A 20,854-nucleotide genomic window follows, 5' to 3' on the forward strand; every position below is an offset into this window, starting at 1 on the left:
CCCCAATCATGAAAGCTTCTGTTGAGTGATGACAACTTATGTATATTACTTTTATCTTCAGCAAATGCATATTCATGCTTTTTCCCCTTAGTTTTGCTTATTGATTCTTCAGAACTCTTATAAGTGAGTTCTGTTTATTATACCCAATACCACACCTAGGATATTTTTATGTGATTTTTCATTTTCTTATAGTCATCTCCTACCTCTTTTATGGCAAGAACTAAATTTTTAATCTAGAAATGTGTAATTAATCTGCACTTAATCCATTTTGTCGTGAAATGAAGTGGGGATGCTTTCAAATATTTCCCAAATAACTCCCATCTCCCACACCCACAGGAAAACCACCTGAACCCTCCAGCCCCACCCCGCTCCCAAGAGAGTAGGCTGTTAGCCTCAGATGGGGAAGCAATGGTCAAAGGGTAGCTAGCATCTGCCTGGGGAAAGGTAAGTGGGAGAGGCTTTGGTGTGCCAAAGATTGGGTCCCCCAGCCCACCTCCCACTATACAGTGACACCTTGTCACTCCATTTACACCCCTGGGACTTGTCCTTTACCTTGGAGACCCAGTTGGTGCATAGACCAAGTCCCACCCGTGGACACCGGGACCCACTTGGCGCAAATGAGTCAATGACATCATGCTTTGTTCACATTTAATTTTTATTTTGATTTTTTAATGCTTCACAACACAATATTCATTTTGTATTTCATTTATTTCATTTATTTCTGTTTGTTGCTGCTTTTATTTTACTTACTGAAAGTGAGAGGGGAACTTTTGTGGCCTATTTCTTTTTCTTTTTTCTTCTGTAGGCCGCCTTAAGCTTACTAAATTTGGAACATCTAAGCAAGCTGAAGGGAAGAGGGGTTTTCAGAATCACTGGGGAGAAAAAGGAAAGGTTGCGTTGTTAATCATGCCCTATGGTGGGTGATCAACCGCTTTTCAATTACGTTTCACTCTTAATTAATTGTGCTTAAGGCTGAATTAAATTTGGGTGTTCCCTCCTTAGAGCAGCTCGTATTGGCGGAGATGCATGCGCTGGATGATGTCACGGCAGTCGTTGAAGACGCGGCGGATGTTCTCAGTGTCCACGGCGCAGGTGAAGTGGGGGTAGCAGTAGTGGCGCCCGTCTCCACTAGCAGTGCTGATTCTCTGTGGGGGGGGAGCTCTGTGTCAGCGGCCTCTCCAGAAGCCCTCGCCCCGCCCATCAGGACCAGTCATTGACCGTTAAAAAAAAAAAGGAAAGGAAGCCATGAGAAGTAAGGAACTACAGACAGGCAGAGGAGCTTCAGACAGGCCCTACGTACCAGAAACTCGTCGCGAATGAAGTACTTGGCCCGGGTCACGCGTGGGTCCTCTCCGGGCTCGGGAGTCGCTGCAAAAAAAAAAAAATTATTAATTGCCACACCTTTTTGCCCAAGGAGCATCTGAGCAGCCACCTGAGCAAACCCGCGCAGTGTGGGGGACATACCATCCTCAGGAGTGGTGTAGCGAGCGAACTCTGGAAAGTAGTCCTCAATCTTCGATTTTCCAGCGAGGACTTTCTCAGCAAGCAGGTCCTGCTTGTTGAGGAACAGGATCACAGAGATGGTGCGCAGCCATCTAAGGAGAGAGAGGGGGGGGGGGTCAGAGCTGGGGCCAGAGCGCACAGAGACCCGCAGGGCCGGCTGGGAGACCCCACATACCTGTTGTTCCAGATGCTCTTGAAGAGGTTCAGAGCCTCCTGCAGGCGGTTGGTCTGGTTGTCCTCCCGAATGACCATGTTGTAGCTGCTGCTGGCCACCACGAAGATGATGGCAGTCACGTCATTGAAGCACTGGATCCACTTGCGGCGTTCATCGCGCTGGCCGCCCACATCGAACATGCTGGAAAGAGGAAGGGCACCGGGTTACCCTGGGCCCACCACTCTACAGGCCAGAGTTAGGGCTCGACCACCATTCACTTACTGGAAGTTGACTTTGTCCACCTGGAACTTGGTCTCAAAGATTCCAGAGGTCAGGACGCGGCAGCGAAGCAGGTCCTAGAACAAAAAGAGGCTCGGTGAGTCCCGCCTTAATAGCCCCAGAAGGAGCAGCAACATAGAGACACAGCCGAGGCCAGACGCACACATATACCTGGTCGCTTGGCACATAGTCGGCCTGCTTGATCACGTCAATCTTGTCCAGGAAGCTTGGAAGAAAAGGGGACATGGTGGTCAGCAGATGTGCCAAGTATGTGCCCCCAAGGCAAATGGCAGACAGACAGAAACAACACACAGCAAGGCCCGTGGTGGCTGGCTGGCCCTTGATTTTAATGTGAACTTTCCGAAAAGCAAGGTTTAAGGACGTCCAGGCCTTGGCTCCGGGGCAAGCGGGTTGCTTTGGTCACTCAGAACCAGCCCCCTCCCTCTCTACTTTGGAAGAATTTCACTGATTAGTGAGGACCCAGCCAAGGAAAGCTGTGGGCACAAAGAGGCCCTTCTTGCCCTCACCACCCTGAAAAGAGGCAAACACAGAGCTCCTTTCCTATCTATCTATTGGGTCTGTGAAACAAAATATTCCAGATATCAGACTTTTAGTTTAAATAAAACAAACAAGAAAACACAATCTGATGGGTGCTGCTTGGCTCTAAACACATTTAGGGAAATTAACATGTCTTTTGCAAGATTGGGATAATGTAATGTGAAAAAGTAATCTCAATGTTAGCTTACAGGGTTTTGTTTTGGGGGAGGGGGGAGTTGGGAACTGTTTTAAACAGTAATCAAGACAAAAGTTTCAACGAAGCAGGGCCTATTTAAAGAAATCCCCAAGTTTTTTTTCTTTCTTTCTCTTCTTTCTTCTTCTTCTTCCCCTTCCTTTTTACCAGTTCTGAGTTAGTCTGGCTTAAGGATACACTAACTGGCCCAATCAATCTTACATTACAGCACAGGCCCAGAAATAGCTCCCCAGCCACCCTGGCCTCCAGCATGTTGCCATGGCAACAGAACCACAATTCTATAAATAGATCCTTAGCACCAAATCTTGTGAGAAGACATCTGGAGTGGGCCAGCCAAACTGCAGCTCAACAAACACAACCCTGGCAAGCTTAAGAAACGGGCCCAGGCCCAGTGCCTGCCCCTTCCAACATAAAGGCGGTCAAACAAGGAAGGGGCAGGGCCGCTGTGGGCTCAGGGCCTGGGCGGCATCTTACACAACTTTTTCAAGTTTCCTTAAAAGTTGATACAGTTGGTGGCACGTGGTACAGTTTTCTGGAGTATATTGTACTGCTTTCTACAGTAACAACAAACTTTAAAGTGGTGTGACTCCAAAGAACCTGGCTAAACCAGAGTTAAGAAACTGCCCCCCACAATTCACCACGGGGTGGCTGAGCCGCCTCAGTTTGTATCTGTACTTAACTCCTGAACTGGATCCAGAATACAAATCACAAACAATTCCAGGATTTCCATTTGTTTTGTGTTTCTATAATTAGTGCTTCCAGCTTTTGGTACAAACTTTTGAGAAAAATCAGGAACTCTGTTGAAGCAGGAGTGGGGGCTGGGGCCTGTGGGGGCTGCTTTTCAATTCCTTGAAGGAACATCTAACTCCATGTATCAAATCATGATACATGTAGCAACCCTGAAAGTAACAAAGGAAGTCCCTGTGGAAGAGATAGCCTACCGTCCCCAAGTAGAGGTGCTTTGTGTCTTATAAATAAAAATGTCTCTGTGCGCTAGCTGTGTTGAGTATGCCCCTAAATGCTTAGAGGTCATTTCCGAGTTACCATGGAGTTCACCATGAACACTGCTTTATTACAAGTAATTACTGCCTTGTTCTAACAGATATTAATTGTTTATGTAAAACAATATCAACGTGCTATAAAGTACAATTAAGAGCTTTACAAAACAAATGAACCAGAATGGAACTCTGTGTGCTGGTGGTGGGTCTGCATTCCCTGCTTCTAGGCTTGTGTCTGTCTGTCTGTCTGTCTGTCTGACATGTGTGTGCGTGTGCCAGTGGCTACTTACTACTGGGCACAGTCAATCAGCTGGTACTCATTGGAGCGCTCATAGCAGGCACGAACTCCCTCGTCCTCCCACAGAGCCTTGGCGTGCTCATAGAATTCCTGAAAAAGAACCCAGGAAAGCGCTGGTTAAAAGCTGCGTGCGCACGTGCACACACACAACCAACCAAGTGGGAACCCCGCCCCCAGAGCTGAGGCCATAGTTCACTACGTGAGTTCAAGTGTGAGCCCTGCCTTAGTCAGTGTGTGTAAAGGGACATGTAGCCCTGTGAAACAGTGTAATTAATTAGTACCTTTTCATTTTTGGGGAACACTGAGTCTTGGGGGCTGCTTCTGTTACTTTCATGGGAGTGGGGGCAAATAATTGAGTAAACCTTTCCCCCCAGAATTGTTTGTATAGGCAGAGTATGTAGCTTGTGTGAATAACGTAAGCCAACACTAGGAAATCTCTCTAGACACCAGAGGAGCAGGTGTCATGGCATCAGATGCATTGTGGGTAGGCTGCCACCATCTTGTTTTCCATTAGAAACACACATCACGGGAGCCAGAGGCTCATATTTTCCATGCTGTGTTTCCCACTTGATTTCTTCTTAAATCAACAGCTATTTTTTAAAAAGTTACCTGCCTATACTAATTTCCTTCCTAAGTTTGTAGCCAGAACCCATTTAAAGTACACAGATCTCAATAAAAGTCCAACAAGACTCAGTAACAGCTTAACAGTAGACAAGTCTCTCCTTCCGGCCTGAAAAATCTTTTTTTCCCACAAGGGTTGAAGCATACATGCTTGACATGGGGCAGCTCTACCCTCTAAAAATAGCTTTGAGGAAGCTAAGAGACCCTTGTCAAGAGGGTCAGGCTCCCAGGCAGAGGGCCGAAAGGAAAATCTTATTTCCGGTAATGTTCCATTTTGTAATTTATGTTTAGATCTGAACGTTGGAAAGTGCATATCTGTGCTCAGGGCCCCTGTGTTTTAGGAGACTTGTCTGGATTGACTGGACAATTGGGACTTGTGTGGCACGTGTGACATGTGGCTGTGTCTGTCTTCATGTTCATGTGTAGTCAAGACGCTGCAGTGTACAAGTCCTGTTCACTTGTGCACCAGGTAAACTGAGGTCTCGAAAAGGCGATAGAAGTCTGTTCTTCCATTCTGGACAAAGCCCCCATGGCATCTTTATCTATTGTAGTATCAGGCACATGTCTGGAATTAATTTTCTCATTCACATGGCAAGTGTGTGTGTGTGGCCAGTCTTAACTACCCCTAAGCTTGTCCCCCATGTTCCCACTGGGCCTCGCTCCTGCTCGGGTGTGCAGGGGGAGGGGAAGCCAGGGCTGGAACAAGGCTTACAGGTGGGAAGTCAAAGTTGGGCACGTTCATCACGCTCAGAATGTAGTCAACTCGGAACTGATTCTCAGGGTTGGCCAGCTCCACAGGGGGCACCAGGTTGCTCATGGCGGCCACGATGGTCTGAAAATGGTTCAGCAAAATGGTCAGGGGGCAACACCATGGGAATAGGGGTTTGCTGAAAGACAGAGCAAGGGCTAGGCACATACTTCAATGGCCTCCTTCAGGTTGTTTTTGATGTCCTGCACTTTGGTGGCCTTCTCACTACAGTGGAATTGAAAAGAAAAAAAAAATCATATTGCATCCTGCCCATCGGGTGTCACCTTCATAGAGACATGTCACTAAAAAGCATAGTATTCTGTTGTCCAAGGGCTGTGGGCTCGGATCTGTGGGCATCCAAATAACAGTAATTTGTGATTTCCCAAACATGTCCTGAGGACATGCCCAGTAAGGGCAGATCAGTGATGTGGCATCGAGGTCTTGATCAACTGTACCAGAAACTGCACCTGATTCACCTGATATTCTAACCGCACCCAAACGCTTCCTGAGGGGCCCCTCTTGACTGGCAGTATTGGGGGTGGCGTGGAGGTAGGGTTAGGGCACATTGGATTAGGATTCAGAATGTTGAGACCCAGAGGTGACAAGTGTTTATTACAGATGTTAGGGCTTCCCATATACCTATTTGTAGAGCTATTATTTACTTAAGTAGCTGTGAGCCTGTCACAGGGAGATGGTGTCATAGGGTGATGACATTGAGGGTATGAGGGTACTGTGGCTCACAGAGCTATGGGTTAACTGTGTTAATTAATATACACTGGCCCCGAGTCTCCCTGGTCCCCCACATTATTGGTAGGTAGCATGGAGTTCATGTATACTGGGGGAGGAGCTGGCTAAATGGTCCATGGCTTAGTTTAACCAGTTCACAGGATAACCTGGGTCTCTCTGGGATGATCTGCATGTGGTTAGTTACTGATCCCACAGGTAAAGGCCTCAACCTCTGGTTATGGGGGGGTGGGTGGTGTCCCCTAGACGGAATGTTAATATGGAGGTTACAGTGATTGAAATGCTGTGTGTCCTTTAGGGGACAGCCTTTATGCCAGGCACAGCCAAAGGGAATCATGAACTTGTCTTTAGGGGACCAGCAAAGTCGCTCTTACTGGGAATAGATCTCATCTTGTCTAGCTGGGCGGAGTCTTGTCCCCTTCCCCATGGAACAGGGTAGAAAATTACTTAGCAGGGATAGAAGATGGGGACTATAGTCAGGAGGGGTGGCAGTGGGCCTCAGGTGGAGATCTGGAGATCAAGTACACGTCCACCAGTAAGGCAGGAATCTGGGGGTCTTGTACATGTCCACTAAAGGGGCAGAGACTTGGGGCCATGTTCTTGGCTGCCAAAGGGGCGGGGCTCTGGGGGGGTCATGTGCATACCTCCCAAAGGGGCGGGGCTCTGGGGGTCGTGTGCATGCCTGTCACAATGGGGGGGGGGACCAGGGGGTCATTGCATTCCTGCAAAAGGGGCGGGGCTCTGGGGGTCGTGTGCATGCCAGCCAACAGGGCGGGGCCCTGGGGGTCGTGTGCATGCCAGCCAATGGGGCGGGGCCCTGGGGGTCGTGTGCATGCCAGCCAATGGGGCGGGGCTCTGGGGGTCGTGTGCATGCCAGCCAACGGGGCGGGGCTCTGGGGGTCGTGTGCATACCTCCTAAAGGGGCGGGGCTCTGGGGGTCGTGTGCATACCTCCTAAAGGGGCGGGGCTCTGAGGGGTCCTGCGCATGCCTGCCAACGGGGCGGGGCTCGTGTGCATGCCAGCCAATGGGGCGGGGCTCTGGGGGTCGTGTGCATGCCAGCCAATGGGGCGGGGCTCTGGGGGTCGTGTGCATGCCAGCCAATGGGGCGGGGCTCTGGGGGGGGTCATTGCATTTCTGCCAACAGGGCGGGGCTCTGGGGGTCGTGTGCATGGCTGCTAACGGGGCGGGGACCAGAGGGTCATTGCATTCCTGTCAACAGGGTGGGCACCCAGGGGGTCGTAAGGATGCATGCCGAAGGGGTGGGCACCTGGGGGTCGTTGCATGTTTGACAAGGGTGGGGAATCTCAGGGGTCACTGAATGTCCACCAATAGGGAGGGAACATAGGTTATGTGCCTGCCTGCCAACAGGGTGAGGATCTGGGGTTATGTACAAGCCCCACAAATATACCCACAGCCAAAGAAGCCATCCTTTCACAAAGAGTTATAACAGCAGATATTTGAACAGGGTTTTCTTCTTCCCACTGAGGCTTGTGTATTTGGGGAGTGGGCTTTGTGTTCTGAATGATCTCATGACATACTTTTATTGGGGTCCATCTCTTAGGTAGTTTCTAGATACTGTTTTTCCACAGTAGGTAGGGGCCTGAAAGGTTTAGGGGTCAGAGGTATTCTCATCAGCAGGAGGGAGGGGCTGAGGGTTAAAGTACCAGGATTTTGACAGGGCCATGACAGTGGAGAATCAGAACCCCACCCTTACAGGAGGAGGGCAAGCTGCCTCTTCTCCACATAGGTAATTAAAGTGAACCCACCATCCGAGAGAACAGGAAAAGGAGGCAAGAGGAAGCCCTAAGGCTCCATGGCCACTGCAGGCTGGAGGGGCTATCCTAGGGCTGGTGTGTGTTTGTGTGTGTGTGTGATGTAGGCTTGGGGGAGGGGGGCAAACACTCAGGATGTAGGAGTTGTACACACCCTGAAAGCTCTCTGGGGGCCCTCACACTCTTAAAGCTCTACCACCCAGTATGTAAAGGCACGGGGCTCCCACCCCTCAGAGGGACTGGTTTCTTAGGGTGGGAGAGGGCGACGCAGTTTCTGGTTAAGTGTTAAGACTGAGACCAGCTGTGTAGATGTCAGACTAAAAGTATGTGTTTGATGTCTCCAACACCCCAATTCAGAGTTCACAGCGAGCCTCCCCTATTCTGTCCTGGGACAAATCCACTCCCAGCTCCCCCCCTCTTTTAAATAAAAGGGGGCTTCTAGCCATTAGTACCAAGAGCCCCAAATCTCTGGATTTAAGGCCCCACAACAGAAAAAAATGAGGTTATCTGGGTATTAACTACTCCAATCAACCTCCAGGTAGAAGGAAGCATTTCCCCAGGGAAGATCCCTCATTCAGTTTGATATTGTGTTCTAAGTAGCAGTATGATAATTGGAAAGCTCCCAGTCTTAAAATACAGATATTCTGACAACGTGTTCAGCGTTCATCCACGTATGTGAATAGGTGTGGGAGTGTACCCAGCATAACAAGCTAAAATAGAAAATCTACAATCTAATTCGGGTGTGTAGTACTAAAACAAACCCTCTCCATTGAGGAGATTACTATGTAGATGGAGCCGTCATAACGGGAGCTGGCAGCGTTACCCTCGTTTGTAATGCTGCTTAATGAATTTAACGTTGATTGTGAAATTTAGAGAAAATCCCTTAGACGTCTCTAAGCCACAGGTGCCAGTTTCAGAGCTCTGACTGACTAGGAAGTTGGGGCTGGAGGTCTCTATGTGTAAGTTGGTGCTCCCCCCACACCTCCCCCCCCCAGAGAAGTGTAAGGCAAATTAGTGGGGTTAGCATATCTTTGTAAGTCCTGCCCCCTCTCCCTTCTGTTAAGTGGTCAGGGAAGACTCTGTGGTAGCCATCCTCCATTTCTGTACCCTATCTTTTTGTGCTTGTGGGGAACAGACAGACAAAAAGAGTAGACAGAAGACAGACGCAAGATACAGGGGTTGCTGAGACATGCAGAGATTTTTATTTATCAGGAATGTTAATACTTATTTTTACTTGTAGAGTGGAGTCATAGGAGGAAAGACGTGCAGGTATTAGTAGGGTTGAAAGGTTTAGCACAACACAACTCAATAGTAGGTAGGCTCTCTCAGTAGGGGCTTGCCTCACTTGTCAGATGCCAACTTTTGGTACAGCAGATACTCAATATATCGATGCCTTTTGATTGCTCTTCTACTACACCGTTGCCAAATTAAGGATTTCATTTCCTCTTTCCTTTTTTCACTTATATCTAAAGGTTGGGTAATAGGTAGGGACCCTCCCCCACACCCCACCCCCCAGGACAACAGAATAGTATTCTTATTAGTTTCCTAAGACCGGGCAATTCCAGCATGCAAATTGGGATAGTTGGGAGAGGACATAGCGAAGAAGATGGAGGACGGTAGCCATCATCTAGAAGGGGTAATATATTCTAAAAGAAACAGATGAACAAACATGTGTCAGTCACTTTGCACCTAACCCATATCCTTTGTTTGACCCTCCCATGCCCGGTCTCAGAAGCCATTTCTTTTCCATGTCCTAGACTAGAAGCTGCTCTATGAATTGACATGAGAGACAGCCGCTCCATCCTACATGCTGAGTGAGTGAACGGAGCTGGATGGATGCCTGGCATGCGTGTGCGCGTGTGTGTGCAGGCATGGGATGGTTGTAGAGATGAGAAAGCAAAACAATAAACCATGGTAATGAGTGGGTGCCGCCACAAATGCTCTTGTTCACTGGTTAATGTAAAGTGCCTTGCATTAAAATTTTAAAATTTTTAAATAATTTGTAAGGCCAGAGGTGTCAGGACAGTGGCCCTGCCCCCAAAGTAACACGGCATTAGCATATATATTTTTTCCCCAAGATAAAAAACTAGGGAGCAATGTGTATTTTTAATTGAGGAAATATTTTTTTTTTAACCCCAAAGAGGAATTTTAAAGTCAGACTGACCACTGCGTGGACAGAATTTAACAATTTCAATGGAGAACTGGGGGAAATAAAGGCCATAAGGAAAGCATCCATTCTCAAAATTTTAAATTTCCCAAAGGGGCTGAGATGACCAACTCTCCCCCAGCTGTATCTAGTTATCCTCTGGGCCAAATTTTTTTTTCTTTTTTTTCTTTTTTCTTTTGCACTTTACTTGTTCCCACGTCATTTGCAAATGCACACCAAAATGGCTGATGGCCCTGAGATGCTTTCTGTTTTGTCCCCAAGCCTATTCCTCAGTTTCCCCACTAGGATCATCACGGCTGTTTTGTTTGTTAGAAGAGTTTTCTGGTTTCGAATGTGCCTACCCATCGCTGTTGCTCCTTGCAGCCTGCGGGTCCTCTTCGCCGCCCCTTTTAAAGAGAGATTGAAAGCTCACCTATCTGCAAGGCACTGCAATTTCACACAAACCCCACACAGCCTCTGGATCCCTAATAACCAGGGAAGAGCAGCCTGATGGTCCTGGGCGCCATCCTCCCTTTCCTGACTAAATGGGAACGAATGCCTACTGAGACCGTGGGCCTTAGGGGCAAGGGCTCCACACCTTCCTGGCTGCTTTAGCAGGGCCCTGGGGAGACTTGGCTGGGGACGGGAGGGACAGGTAATTATTTTCCTCCTCTTTGCTTTCACTAAATGCACATGCACCGGGGAGCTCAGGCAGGGACTTGTCACAGCACTCTTGAGAATACGGCATTTCAGGAAGCTCCTGACCCTTGCAGTCCAATCTTCCCCGTGTCCTTTCCATGCCCACAAAGGCACAAATGGGGCATTCCTGTTCCTGATTTCCTGGTGCAAAACGAATCCCCTTTCTGTAGGGGTGGGAGCTACAAATGGGGCACTAAAACTCAGCGTTGGAATAGATTAGCTCAACCCATGTTGGGCTTTTTTTTTTTTTTTTTTTTTTTTTCTGGCATTAAACTTCAGGAAGTTAGCTCTGAGTTAGGAAAATCTACATTTGACCTCTGTATTACTGAAAGTCAAATTAATATTATGTTATACTCCTTAAAAATGTAATGGCAGGCAGGCCGCAGACAGTTAAAAGCTTATTTAGTAGCTCAGTCCGAAGACAGGGTATGGGGTTGAGACCACCGTATAGAAATTTCTAGTCAAGGTGGAGCAACATTTATTGCAATACCACAGTGAGAGAACTTTCGAGGCTTAGCTGGGCCAGGTCAAAATGGGGAATCCAGCCTGCCTGGAGGCTCTGATATCACTTTCACAGGCTAATTTAACATCTTGGAGGTCCACAAAGAAGGCAAACTGGGAATGCCACTTCCTCTTTTCAGAGAGAAAATAGAAAGGAGAAGCACTGGTTTAGAACCCTCAGCTGCGTTAACTGGCTCTTAAAAAAAGATTTTAGGGATAAAAGTTTACAGATGACATCGCTTCCATCTGACTCAACTTAAACAGTGGCTGCTGCAACTTCTAAAATGCTAGCCACGTCCAGCTTTTCATGAAGACATTTTTGCTGAAATACTTGAGGCTCACGGCCTGATTATTTTTTGCTTAACTATCATAGTAAAGAATCCTTCAATATCTGGGGTGGGGTGTTTTCGAATTCTCTTTATTGGCTGACAGGTGTCAATCTCCTACCTTAGGCTTTTTGAGAAGGGAATTAAAAATCCCATAATTGATTTCTGGTAGGTGACAACAATTTACTTAATAGATTATAGGTGCATAGTATTAAAGGAGTCAATCCTAAAATTAGTGAGCTAGTCGCCTCCCTTCTGCATATTAACTAATCTTTTGGATTTTGGGCTGGAATTCAAGGAGTACATGAACTCAACCCCTTCGCATGGGTGATGTCATCCTTTTTGAACCCTATCGGCCAATCTAACAAATTCTAGAAGTTTCCATGAAGAACATCAGTTTGGTTTCCTCAGCACTTTACATATCCTAGGGGGAGGCAGCAGGTACTTCTCCTGGGTGGTTAAAATACAACCAAGGGACAGATTTCCAACTGAATCAGGGTGAAGAAAAGGGGTGGGGTTGTTAACCAGCTACTAACTGCAAACTAGTGCTTGCAGAATGCTTCTCATCTAGACATTAACCCGTGAAAAACGAGTAAGCAAGCCTGACGTGTCTCACATTATCACTGAGAACAATGGTGGCCAAGCACTGAAGGCAAAGTCTCTAATTTATTGTTTGTTTCCTCAGTTTGCATTGTTCATGGGAGGGAGGACCCCATATCTGCCTCGTATCTTCCTCTCTCTTTTTAAGAAAAATCTTTATTCTCACTGCAGTATTGTATCGCCGCCATATTGTCTTAAACCAGGAAGGTCATTACAAAGGCAAAATGTCCCCCTGGACTGGCCAGAAGTAGCTAAGCTGCCCGTCTTCCTACCATTTTCATACTTTCTTTTCAATTGTTTAGGTAGGAGTACTGCTTTTTTTTTTTTTTTTTAAATCAGAGAAACAATGATTTGCCTGTCATTAATTCTACAGGGGTTAGGGTCTCAGAAGCTTGAAGCTTGCCAGCAACTGGGTCATGGATTCCAACTTTTAAGTGACAATGTAACCGAAATGGTGTCTTCCTGATAGTACAAAAGCCTACACCAGTTCACCCCAGTGAAACCCGAAGGGTGGTGAGTGGGGACCTTCTGTGTTGGCCAGCTCTGGCTGGACAAGGGGTGACCAAGGCCCTGTCGGCCATGTTGGAACCGCACTGCAGCGGACGAGGCTGCAGCAGAGGACCTGGCCTCAGAGACGCTGTCACCCGGCCAAGTGCTGCTCACTGTCCTCTGCAACCAGGCACCATTTTCCAGCGCGAGGGGCTGCTGTGGGTGGACACCGGGTGCTTTTACTGTTATTCCTATTTGTTGCACCAAAGGTTGAGGAGAGGGTGGGTGTGCACCCATCAGCTCTTTCCTGGGCTGTCTACTATGCAAATTAGAAAAAAATAATTAGTGGCAATTAGCAGCTGTGCTTCCTAGAGGTTAGTATACACACTCTTCAGGAGTCCTGTAGTTCTCCTACAGGCCAGGTACTTGCCACTGCTGCTCAGTGCCCTGCATGGATTTGACACTTACTCTCCGTTAAACCCATTAACATGCAGAATCCGCATCTGCTTCACAATGGTGCTTTTGCCAGACTCTCCAGCACCTGAGAAGGAAAGTGAGGGTGGGGTTAAGAGAGAGGCTTGCCACACTTCCACTTGCATGATGGTCTGGGAAAGCAGCAGAAGCAGCAGACACACAGTGACATGACTGTGATTCCCCCTGACATGACAACGCCGCAGTGAAAGACAAAAGGCATGTCCAACACAGTGTCTACCTGAAGTATTTCACCGTAAAGTAGCAAGCAAGAATTAAGGGCTCTGCTTTTTTTTAAATAGCTTTTTTGTTTGTTTGTTTGTTTGTTTGTTTTTAGGTTTTGCTGTTGTTTCATTTTGTTTTCTCTTTGAGTTTTAAAACTCATGAGGTAATAAAGGAATGACGTAATTGCCATTGGAGGGGTGAAAAATTTTAAGTCAAAATTGTGAACTTAATATTGAATTGTGGTCAAAGGTACACAGAAATGCAGTAGCCACCTAATTTCCTGTTTGCTGGATGTTTTATGGTTAAAATACCCAGGACTGGCAGACAATGCTTAGACACTGCAATCTCCGCACATCACGTCCCGCTGCAGCACCTCCCTGCCAACACCAAAGCAGCTGCAGCTAGCATGCTTCAATTCACCCCCCCAAAACCAAAGTTACATTGTATTCACTTATTTACTCCCTTTCCCTGCAAAAGGAATCTTTCTAAAGATACTTTTTTTCTAGATATAACTACCATGTTGCAGAGGGAAATGGAAGGCCATCAATTATCTGCCAGCAGCAAGGGGGGGAAAGCAAAAAGGAGAAAAAAAAAAAAAAACAAAAAAAATGCAAAAAACAAAACACAGTTTAATATCAAACATGGCACTTGAGACCTCATTAGCATCAGGCAACATGCAGCATCAACAGTAAAGAATTAAGGGGGAAAAAAAAAACAGGATGATGACTTTTAATTATATGCACAAATATTCCTGGAAACCCCTAAATTGGAAGACCCTAGGCTTTTTTCCCAACTAAAAAAGTGGCAGCACGAGCCCCCATTTTAAATCACCTTTCATTTTTTTTTTTCAAAAGTAACAGTTTACAGCCCCCCCCCCTGCCAGGGACCCCACCCTGCCGCCGCCGCCCGTTTCCATCAAGACAGAACTAGCTAGTCTGTATTAATCTTTTTTTCAAATGTACTCTCCAATTAGTATTCCCTGTGTGAACGGTTCCCCCTCCCTCCCACATAAATCTGAAGGATTTTCAAAAGTCTTTTTCTTTTTAGATATACTTTTGTTTTGGCACCCAGATGGCAAAGCGTTCCTCCCCCTTTTACCTTCCCTTAAGGCTATAATCAATATCTGTAAAAGTTAAAATTAGTTTCCACAGACGCATTGATTTCAAAGCACACACCATCCTAATGAGCAAAACTCACATAAATTAAGTATAAAAAGCACTATTGGGGGGCTACAATGAAGGGGACACAGAGCACTAGTCGGGACCCTCAGTATTCGAATCTTAGAAATGTCAAAAGTTGTGCCAGCTGCTTTTTATAGACAGAATTAGGTCCGTGCCTCAGTTTCCAAGTTTGCTATTATAGAAAATTGGGCTGAAAATAACTCTAAAGGGTTTCCAACAGTTCTGTAATTAACTTAATTTACATGGCAAAAGTGAAAATGGGCTCAAGAAAAGGGGGTTGGGGAATTCGGTTTCCTTTGTGGGGAATTATTTCATTTTAAGAAAGGCAAAATATTGCCAATGGCCAGGGCAACAGATTTCTATGCCAAAGGTCATCAGTTAATTGTGGCACAATGCAGCCATGTAGACTAGGAGACTTGAGAAGAGGCAGGGTAGGTCAGAACAATAGTCTCAAGCAAGTGGGCTCACTTGAAATCACTGTGAAGACACAAGAAAAAAGGTGTTAGAAATTTAGTGTGTCATTAGCATCGCCCTGGGGTTAAATCAGTAGTCACATAAGTGAGAATACACCATCAGAAGACTCTAGACTTTTCCAGATGTGTACTTTGAAGTCAAAGTGTGGCATATTGATATTTACAGAAATAATTATGCCTTTACAAGTTTTAGACTCCACATTTATATCCTCCAATTATTAAAACTGCAAAAGACCAACACCAAGGAGAGTTATTTTCACTTATTAATAATTTTCTAAACTTACTAAATCTGGCCCAGAGAGAACAAAGACTTGACCCCATCCGAAAGAGCAAACCGAACGGCACCACAAAATGAAAACAGCCTTCTGCATTTTATTTTTGATAACTAAACTATTTTGTTGAAATGTTACCACGCTCCCAGCAAATTCACAAATTTATTCAGATAGCCAAAATACCAAGAAGTGGAAAGCTTCCATTCTAATTAATATTGTGTAATCTTTTCGTGGTCATCTCCACAATTGTGTGTGTGTGTGTGCCTGTGCGCTTTCGCGCCCCCCCCCAACCCCACCCAGCACCTTAAGAGAAAAAAGGGCCTTTGGGGGTGCCCCTCCCTCCCAACCTCTCTCTCTCTCTCTTTCTTTTTCTTTCTTCCTTTCTTTCTTTCCAAGGAGAAAAGGCCGCAGTGAAAAAAAGAGAAGAAAAACTAAACAACCAAATGTCACTTGACAAACAACTAATGAATGTCTTGTCATCAGCTTCCACTCAGGAAAGTGCTCCCACAGTGTTTATGCCCCCCCACTGGAAAAGGACAAAAAAATTAAAAACGCCATTTGGCAACCAAGAAGCCATTTACAGACGATGTCATTTTCCAGTTTATCTTATTTATGGGTCTTTTAAAATTTTGGTTTTCACTTTTGTGTCCTCACTCTCAAGGAGGCCGACTAACAGGAGAATGTGTGTGTGTTAATTGCTTGTTACATGGGTGGGGGCACGGCTGGGGGGGCAGCTGCTACCATTTACTGAATCTTCTTCGCTTTTCAAAAAGCCTGCAAGTCTAGAAGGGGGGAAAAAGGTCACCCTGTGAAATGACGTGTCATTTGGCTTCACTGGGCACTTTGCGTACTATGTTTTTGTATTTTTTTTTTTTTTTTTTTTTTTTGGTTTTATTTGATTCTTCTCTTCCTTCCACGGCTTGGCCCGGCCCGGGACACGTCTGCTCCGCGCACAGTCGGTCCTGCCCGAATCGCCCCGAGTCGCGCCCAGAGTCCGCCACGCTCCCTCCTCCCTCGCCCCCCCCACTTCGGCGCCACGACTCGCCCGCGCCCCCTCCCCCCTCCGCACCACCTTTACCGCCCCGTCCTTTCCTAGGGGCTGATGTCACTCGCCCCCCCACCCCGGGCGGCCACTTCCCTCGCCAGAGCCTCCCCGGCCGAGGCCCCCGAGTCCCCCCGCGCCCTGGCCTCTGTCCCCGGCGAGGCGGGTCCCCGTCCTCGGGCCCGCCACCCGTTTCCTGTCCCTGGCCCTGCTCTGGCGCAGTCGGAGGGGCCCCGTGAGCCTCCCCTCCCCCTCCCGGCCCGCACCCCGGCCCCCGGCCCCGTGCGGGCACCGAGCGGGCACCGAGCAGGCCTCGGGCCCGCAGGGAGCCGGGGGGGGGGTGCGGCCAGCTAAGGGGACAAGACTGAGCGAGGGGGACCCACGCCCTGTTTGCAGCCCCCTCCCGGCCGAATCGCGCCCAGGGTCCCCCTGACGGCCTCGCCCCCCGCACACACACCGCCCAGCGGGCCAGAGGGCCCGGAGTGCGCCGGAGCGCCGGGGCGGGGGGCGGGCTCGGCGCGCGCGGCCTTGCGGGTGCCCCGCGGGGCTCCCAGGCCGGGCCGGCGCCCCCCGCCCCGCCCTTACCCAGCAGCAGCAGGCGGTGCGTGGCCCGGTAGACCTGCTTGTCCTTCTGCAGCTGCTTCTCGATCTTTTTGTTGGCCTCGCGCTGCGCCTTCTCCTCGTTGCGCTGGTCCTCGGTCTTACTGTTGCCGAGGCAGCCCATGGCGGCGGCGGGGCGCGGCCGGGCTGCGGGGCGGCGGGGACGGGGCGGGCGGCCTCGGGCGGGCCGGGAAAGCGGGGAACGAGGGGAGGGTGGCGGCTCGGACTAAGGCAAGCGCGCGGCTCTCCGCTCCTCGCTCCGGGGCCGAGGCGGAGCAGAGCAGGAGCCGCGGGAGCTGCTGCCGCCGCCGCCGCCGCCGCCGCTCTTATTGCCTCGGCCCGGGCCCGACGCCCCGGCCCAAAAGCGCCACGGCGGGCGGGGGGAGCGGGGGGAGGCGGAGGCGACGGCGGCGAGGGGGGTGGAAGGAGGAGGAGGAGGAGGAGGGCCGCGGCTGGGAGGGCGGGCGCGGGCGCAGGGAGGCGGTGCCCGGAGGCCGGGCCGGGGTCCCCGCGCCCACGCCCGGCCCGGGCCGGGATGCACGGAGGGGTCGCCTCCTCGCCCCGCCCGCGGCTGGGGGCCGGGGCCCGGCCGCGGCGGGGGGAGAGGGGGCGGCCCCGCGGTGGTGACGACCCCTCGCACGATGCCAGCGCTCCACCCCCGGGCCGGGCGGCCCGGATCCCCCTCCTCCTGCAGCAGGGCGGGCGGGCGGGCGCCGCCAAGGGGCCGGGGTGGGCGGAAAGGGAGGGAGCGCGGGCCTGGACTTCGGAAAATTTCGAAAAGGAGAGAGAGACACTGAGAGAGCCAGTGAGCAGGGACTGTGGAGGAAAGCCAGGAGAGCACGAAGCAAAGGACAGAGCAACCGAAAAGGAAAACGTGTCCACACACAAGCACTAATAAAGATCCACACTACACAGCAATGGTGGTGGCGGTGGTGGCGGTGGTGGTGGTGGTCGATGCGGATGATGATGATGATGGGGGGCGGGGGGGTCTGACTAGATGAGCCGCTCGTCGCGCCCCCGGCGCCCGGTGCCCCTGGCCCGGGAGCGGCCTCGGCCTCGGCCTCTGCGCTTGGTGCGGCCACTCAGGAAGGAGAAGAAGGCGCAGCCCAGGAACACTCGGAAGCAGCAGGTCGCCCCGAACACGAAGCCACAGCCGCGGCCCTGCTCTGTGCGCCGCTGCAGCAGGAAGTTGAGCACCCACGAGGGGCTTCGCACGGAGAACACCAGGAACACCACGAGGGGCATGTGCGCGCTGACTGCGCCAGCCTTGGCAGGCCCGGGCCGCCACACGACGCCTCCGACGCGCGGAGGGGCGTAGTAGGCTTCCTCTTCGTCGGCGGACTCGGGGTCCCACTCGGCCCAGGCCCTACTCGCGCCCCCGACGGCGGCGCCCTCGCCGCGCCCGGCGGCGCCCCGCGCGGCGCCCGCGCCTTCGTCTGCGGTGGCGGCGGCGACGGCGACCCCGCGGCTTCGGAACTTGGGTTCTGGCACATTCTTCTTCTTCTTCTTCAGCATCTTCTCGAACTTCTTCCTCTCCTTCTCTCGCTTCTTCTCCTCTTTTTTCCTCTGCTCCAGCAACTTCTTCTCTAGCTTCTTGCGCTCTTTGTCGGTTAGCAACTTTTCGGGCCGCACATCTCGCCCGCCGTTCGCGGGGATCTTGACGGACTTGGGGGGCTTCTCGGGGACCCCGTTCTTCTGGGAAGCGAGCGGCTCTGCCAGCACCGCAGCCGCCACGGCAGCTTCGGCAGCCACTTCGGCGGCAGCCGCGGCCGTCTTCCTCTCGCTCTCGGCCACTCGGGCTCGGAGCTTCTTGGCCATCTTCAGCATGGTGAGCCGGCCACCTCGGGGAGCTTGGCTCGCGCCTGGCCCGGGCGGTCTGCTTGGCCCCGGCCTCGGGCTTCCCGGCTCCTGTGCGCCCCGTGTCGGGGGCTCGAAGGCAGTCTGCTCTGTGCTGTGCTGGGGCCACCGAGTCCGGCTTGGGGGCTGCTGAGCTGGCTGCCTAAGAGTTAGCGTCAAATAGGATGAGCAAACCAAAAAGGGGGCGAGAGCAAACCAAAAAGCACCCAACAGCAGTGAGAAAACGCAAGCACCAAGAAATGCCCAACAACACAAAAAGGAAAAAAATATAAATATATATATAGAGAGAGATAAAGAAAAAGTAAAAACAAAAACAAAATAAAAACCGAGTAAACGAAAAGTGGAAAGGGGGAGAGGAGAAGAGTTTGCCGTTACCCTTAGGCGCTCCTTGGGTTAGCTCTTGGGGATGCCAATGGAGAGGAGAAAAGAGAGAAGAGAGCGAATTGGAGGATGCCCCGGAGGCGCGAGGCAGGGCAGCGGCGCCAGGCGCCCCTGCCCTGTCCCGGCTCTTGCCCGGTGGCTCTTGCCCGTGCCAGGCACCTCGCACTTGGGCGGGAAGACCCCGCGCTCCCCGACTTACATGTGAGTGAGGTGCACTCACACGCAAGGCAGTGCCTTCCTGTCCGCCCGCCGCCGCCCCGCGCTGGGACAAGGGTTCGCTCCAGCCGGTGCCGCAGCTCCGAGCCCGAGAGCAGGGAGCCAGCGAGCGCCGCCGGGCCAGCCACTTGACACAGCCCGCTCCGCGGTGCCGACGCGACTGAAGTGTCCCCGCCGTGGAGCGGGCTTTTCTAACCAGCCTGATGACGCCCCAGCCACTTCAGAGGACGAACCCATAAGCCATGGCCCCTATAAAGCGAAGGGGAAGCGCGAAAAATCGGCCCACCGAGGACGCGCCCGAATGGACTGCGCCGCAGGCGGGGGTCAAGGGCCGATGCGGCGGCACCGCTGCTGTGGGCAGGGGGCGCGCAGAGCGATCTGGTGGGGGGCACGGGTGCCCCCAAGACGGTGGGCGCCCGACCCCGCCCCCCAGACATGCCTCCCAATTTCGGTACAGTGGTGTAGCCCTGGGCAGCGTGAAAAGTATGCGACGACGACGACGACGCTTACCCATGCTATGCGCCTCCTTACCTCAGCTTCCCAGATAGCGCACGCGGCGACGGCGGCCCACCCCTCCCACCCTGGGGCGCGTGCCCGTGGAGGTAGATGGCGGCGAGCTAATCAGTCGCGATGCCCCACACGGGGTTCGGATCTCCTCACATGCATTTACACAGCTAGATTGGCTAGAAGACGCAGACGGCACTAATCAGGCGAGGCCACAGCCGAGGAGAAGCGCCATGGCGGTGTTGGATGGCGATGGAGCACGCGGAGTCCTCCTAGGTGGGAGAGGCGGTAGCCATGCGGGGCTCTAGAATAAAGGGGAGAAATACTTTACCGAACACGAACATTTTGGAGAATTGTTTCAAAACTCACAAGTGTCCCGCCCCACTCCCTGGCCCCCCCACGCTGTGACATGGTAGGCAGCACCGGCTAAGTGAAAGGGCAGGGACATTCAGTTTTGAGCCCCCTTCCTCGGGTGCTGGGGGGTCTGCCACTGGGGTCTACTCGGATGCAATTCATTCATTCATTCAATAACTGGTCCACAACCACCTTGTGCCCAGGTGAGCGGACAGAGCCAACGGTCAGGCTAAGACACGGCACCTTCCCCGATGGGACAGCGTGCCAATAAACTCAGAACCGCCAGGCAACCTCAAACTCTCTTCCAACGTCGCTTTCCTTTCACTTTTGAACATAGCTCGCAAAACTTGGGACGCTGGGGAGAAGGAAACAGAAACTACCAAGAATCAGCACACCCCAGGGTCCTCAAAGGGCAAGGGGTGAGGGTTTGATACTTCAGTGGCCTCGAATAAATTATTATGGACAGCTCTGCCCTTGAGAACAGGGTAACACTGTTGACCACTCGACAGAATTTTCCGGCCCTCCTTCCTGAAGGTTTGCCCAACTAACTCAGAAAGAGTGAGACAGAAAGCTACAACTCGCTGTTTTTCTTGGTCTCTGCTGATACACCTCTACCTCCATTTTTATTATGATTTTTTTTAAATGGAT

At 51.0% G+C, this 20,854-nt stretch overlaps 1 protein-coding gene across 2 annotated transcripts in view; it reads right to left on the reverse strand.

The window, feature by feature from the left end:
* Positions 1-637: 637 nt before the first annotated feature.
* Gnas (GNAS complex locus) overlaps positions 638-20,854 on the reverse strand; it is a 48,592-nt gene continuing 28,375 nt past the window's right edge. The window contains exons 2-12 of one of the 2 annotated variants that reach the window (XM_051185231.1): positions 13,099-13,171; positions 10,378-10,422; positions 5,523-5,577; positions 5,317-5,436; positions 3,976-4,073; positions 2,108-2,162; positions 1,940-2,013; positions 1,679-1,858; positions 1,465-1,595; positions 1,301-1,368; positions 638-1,145 (exon numbers count right to left, since the gene is read on the reverse strand). In XM_051185231.1, coding sequence (XP_051041188.1) covers positions 999-1,145; positions 1,301-1,368; positions 1,465-1,595; positions 1,679-1,858; positions 1,940-2,013; positions 2,108-2,162; positions 3,976-4,073; positions 5,317-5,436; positions 5,523-5,577; positions 10,378-10,422; positions 13,099-13,171 — 1,046 coding nt within the window. In that variant the 3' untranslated portion in view covers positions 638-998. The remainder of the gene's footprint in view (positions 1,146-1,300; positions 1,369-1,464; positions 1,596-1,678; positions 1,859-1,939; positions 2,014-2,107; positions 2,163-3,975; positions 4,074-5,316; positions 5,437-5,522; positions 5,578-10,377; positions 10,423-13,098; positions 13,172-20,854) is intronic. The other variant, XM_051185241.1, reaches the window with a different exon arrangement.

This window comes from Phodopus roborovskii, unplaced genomic scaffold, assembly GCF_943737965.1.
Source record: "Phodopus roborovskii unplaced genomic scaffold, PHOROB, whole genome shotgun sequence".
Taxonomy (NCBI): domain Eukaryota; kingdom Metazoa; phylum Chordata; class Mammalia; order Rodentia; family Cricetidae; genus Phodopus; species Phodopus roborovskii.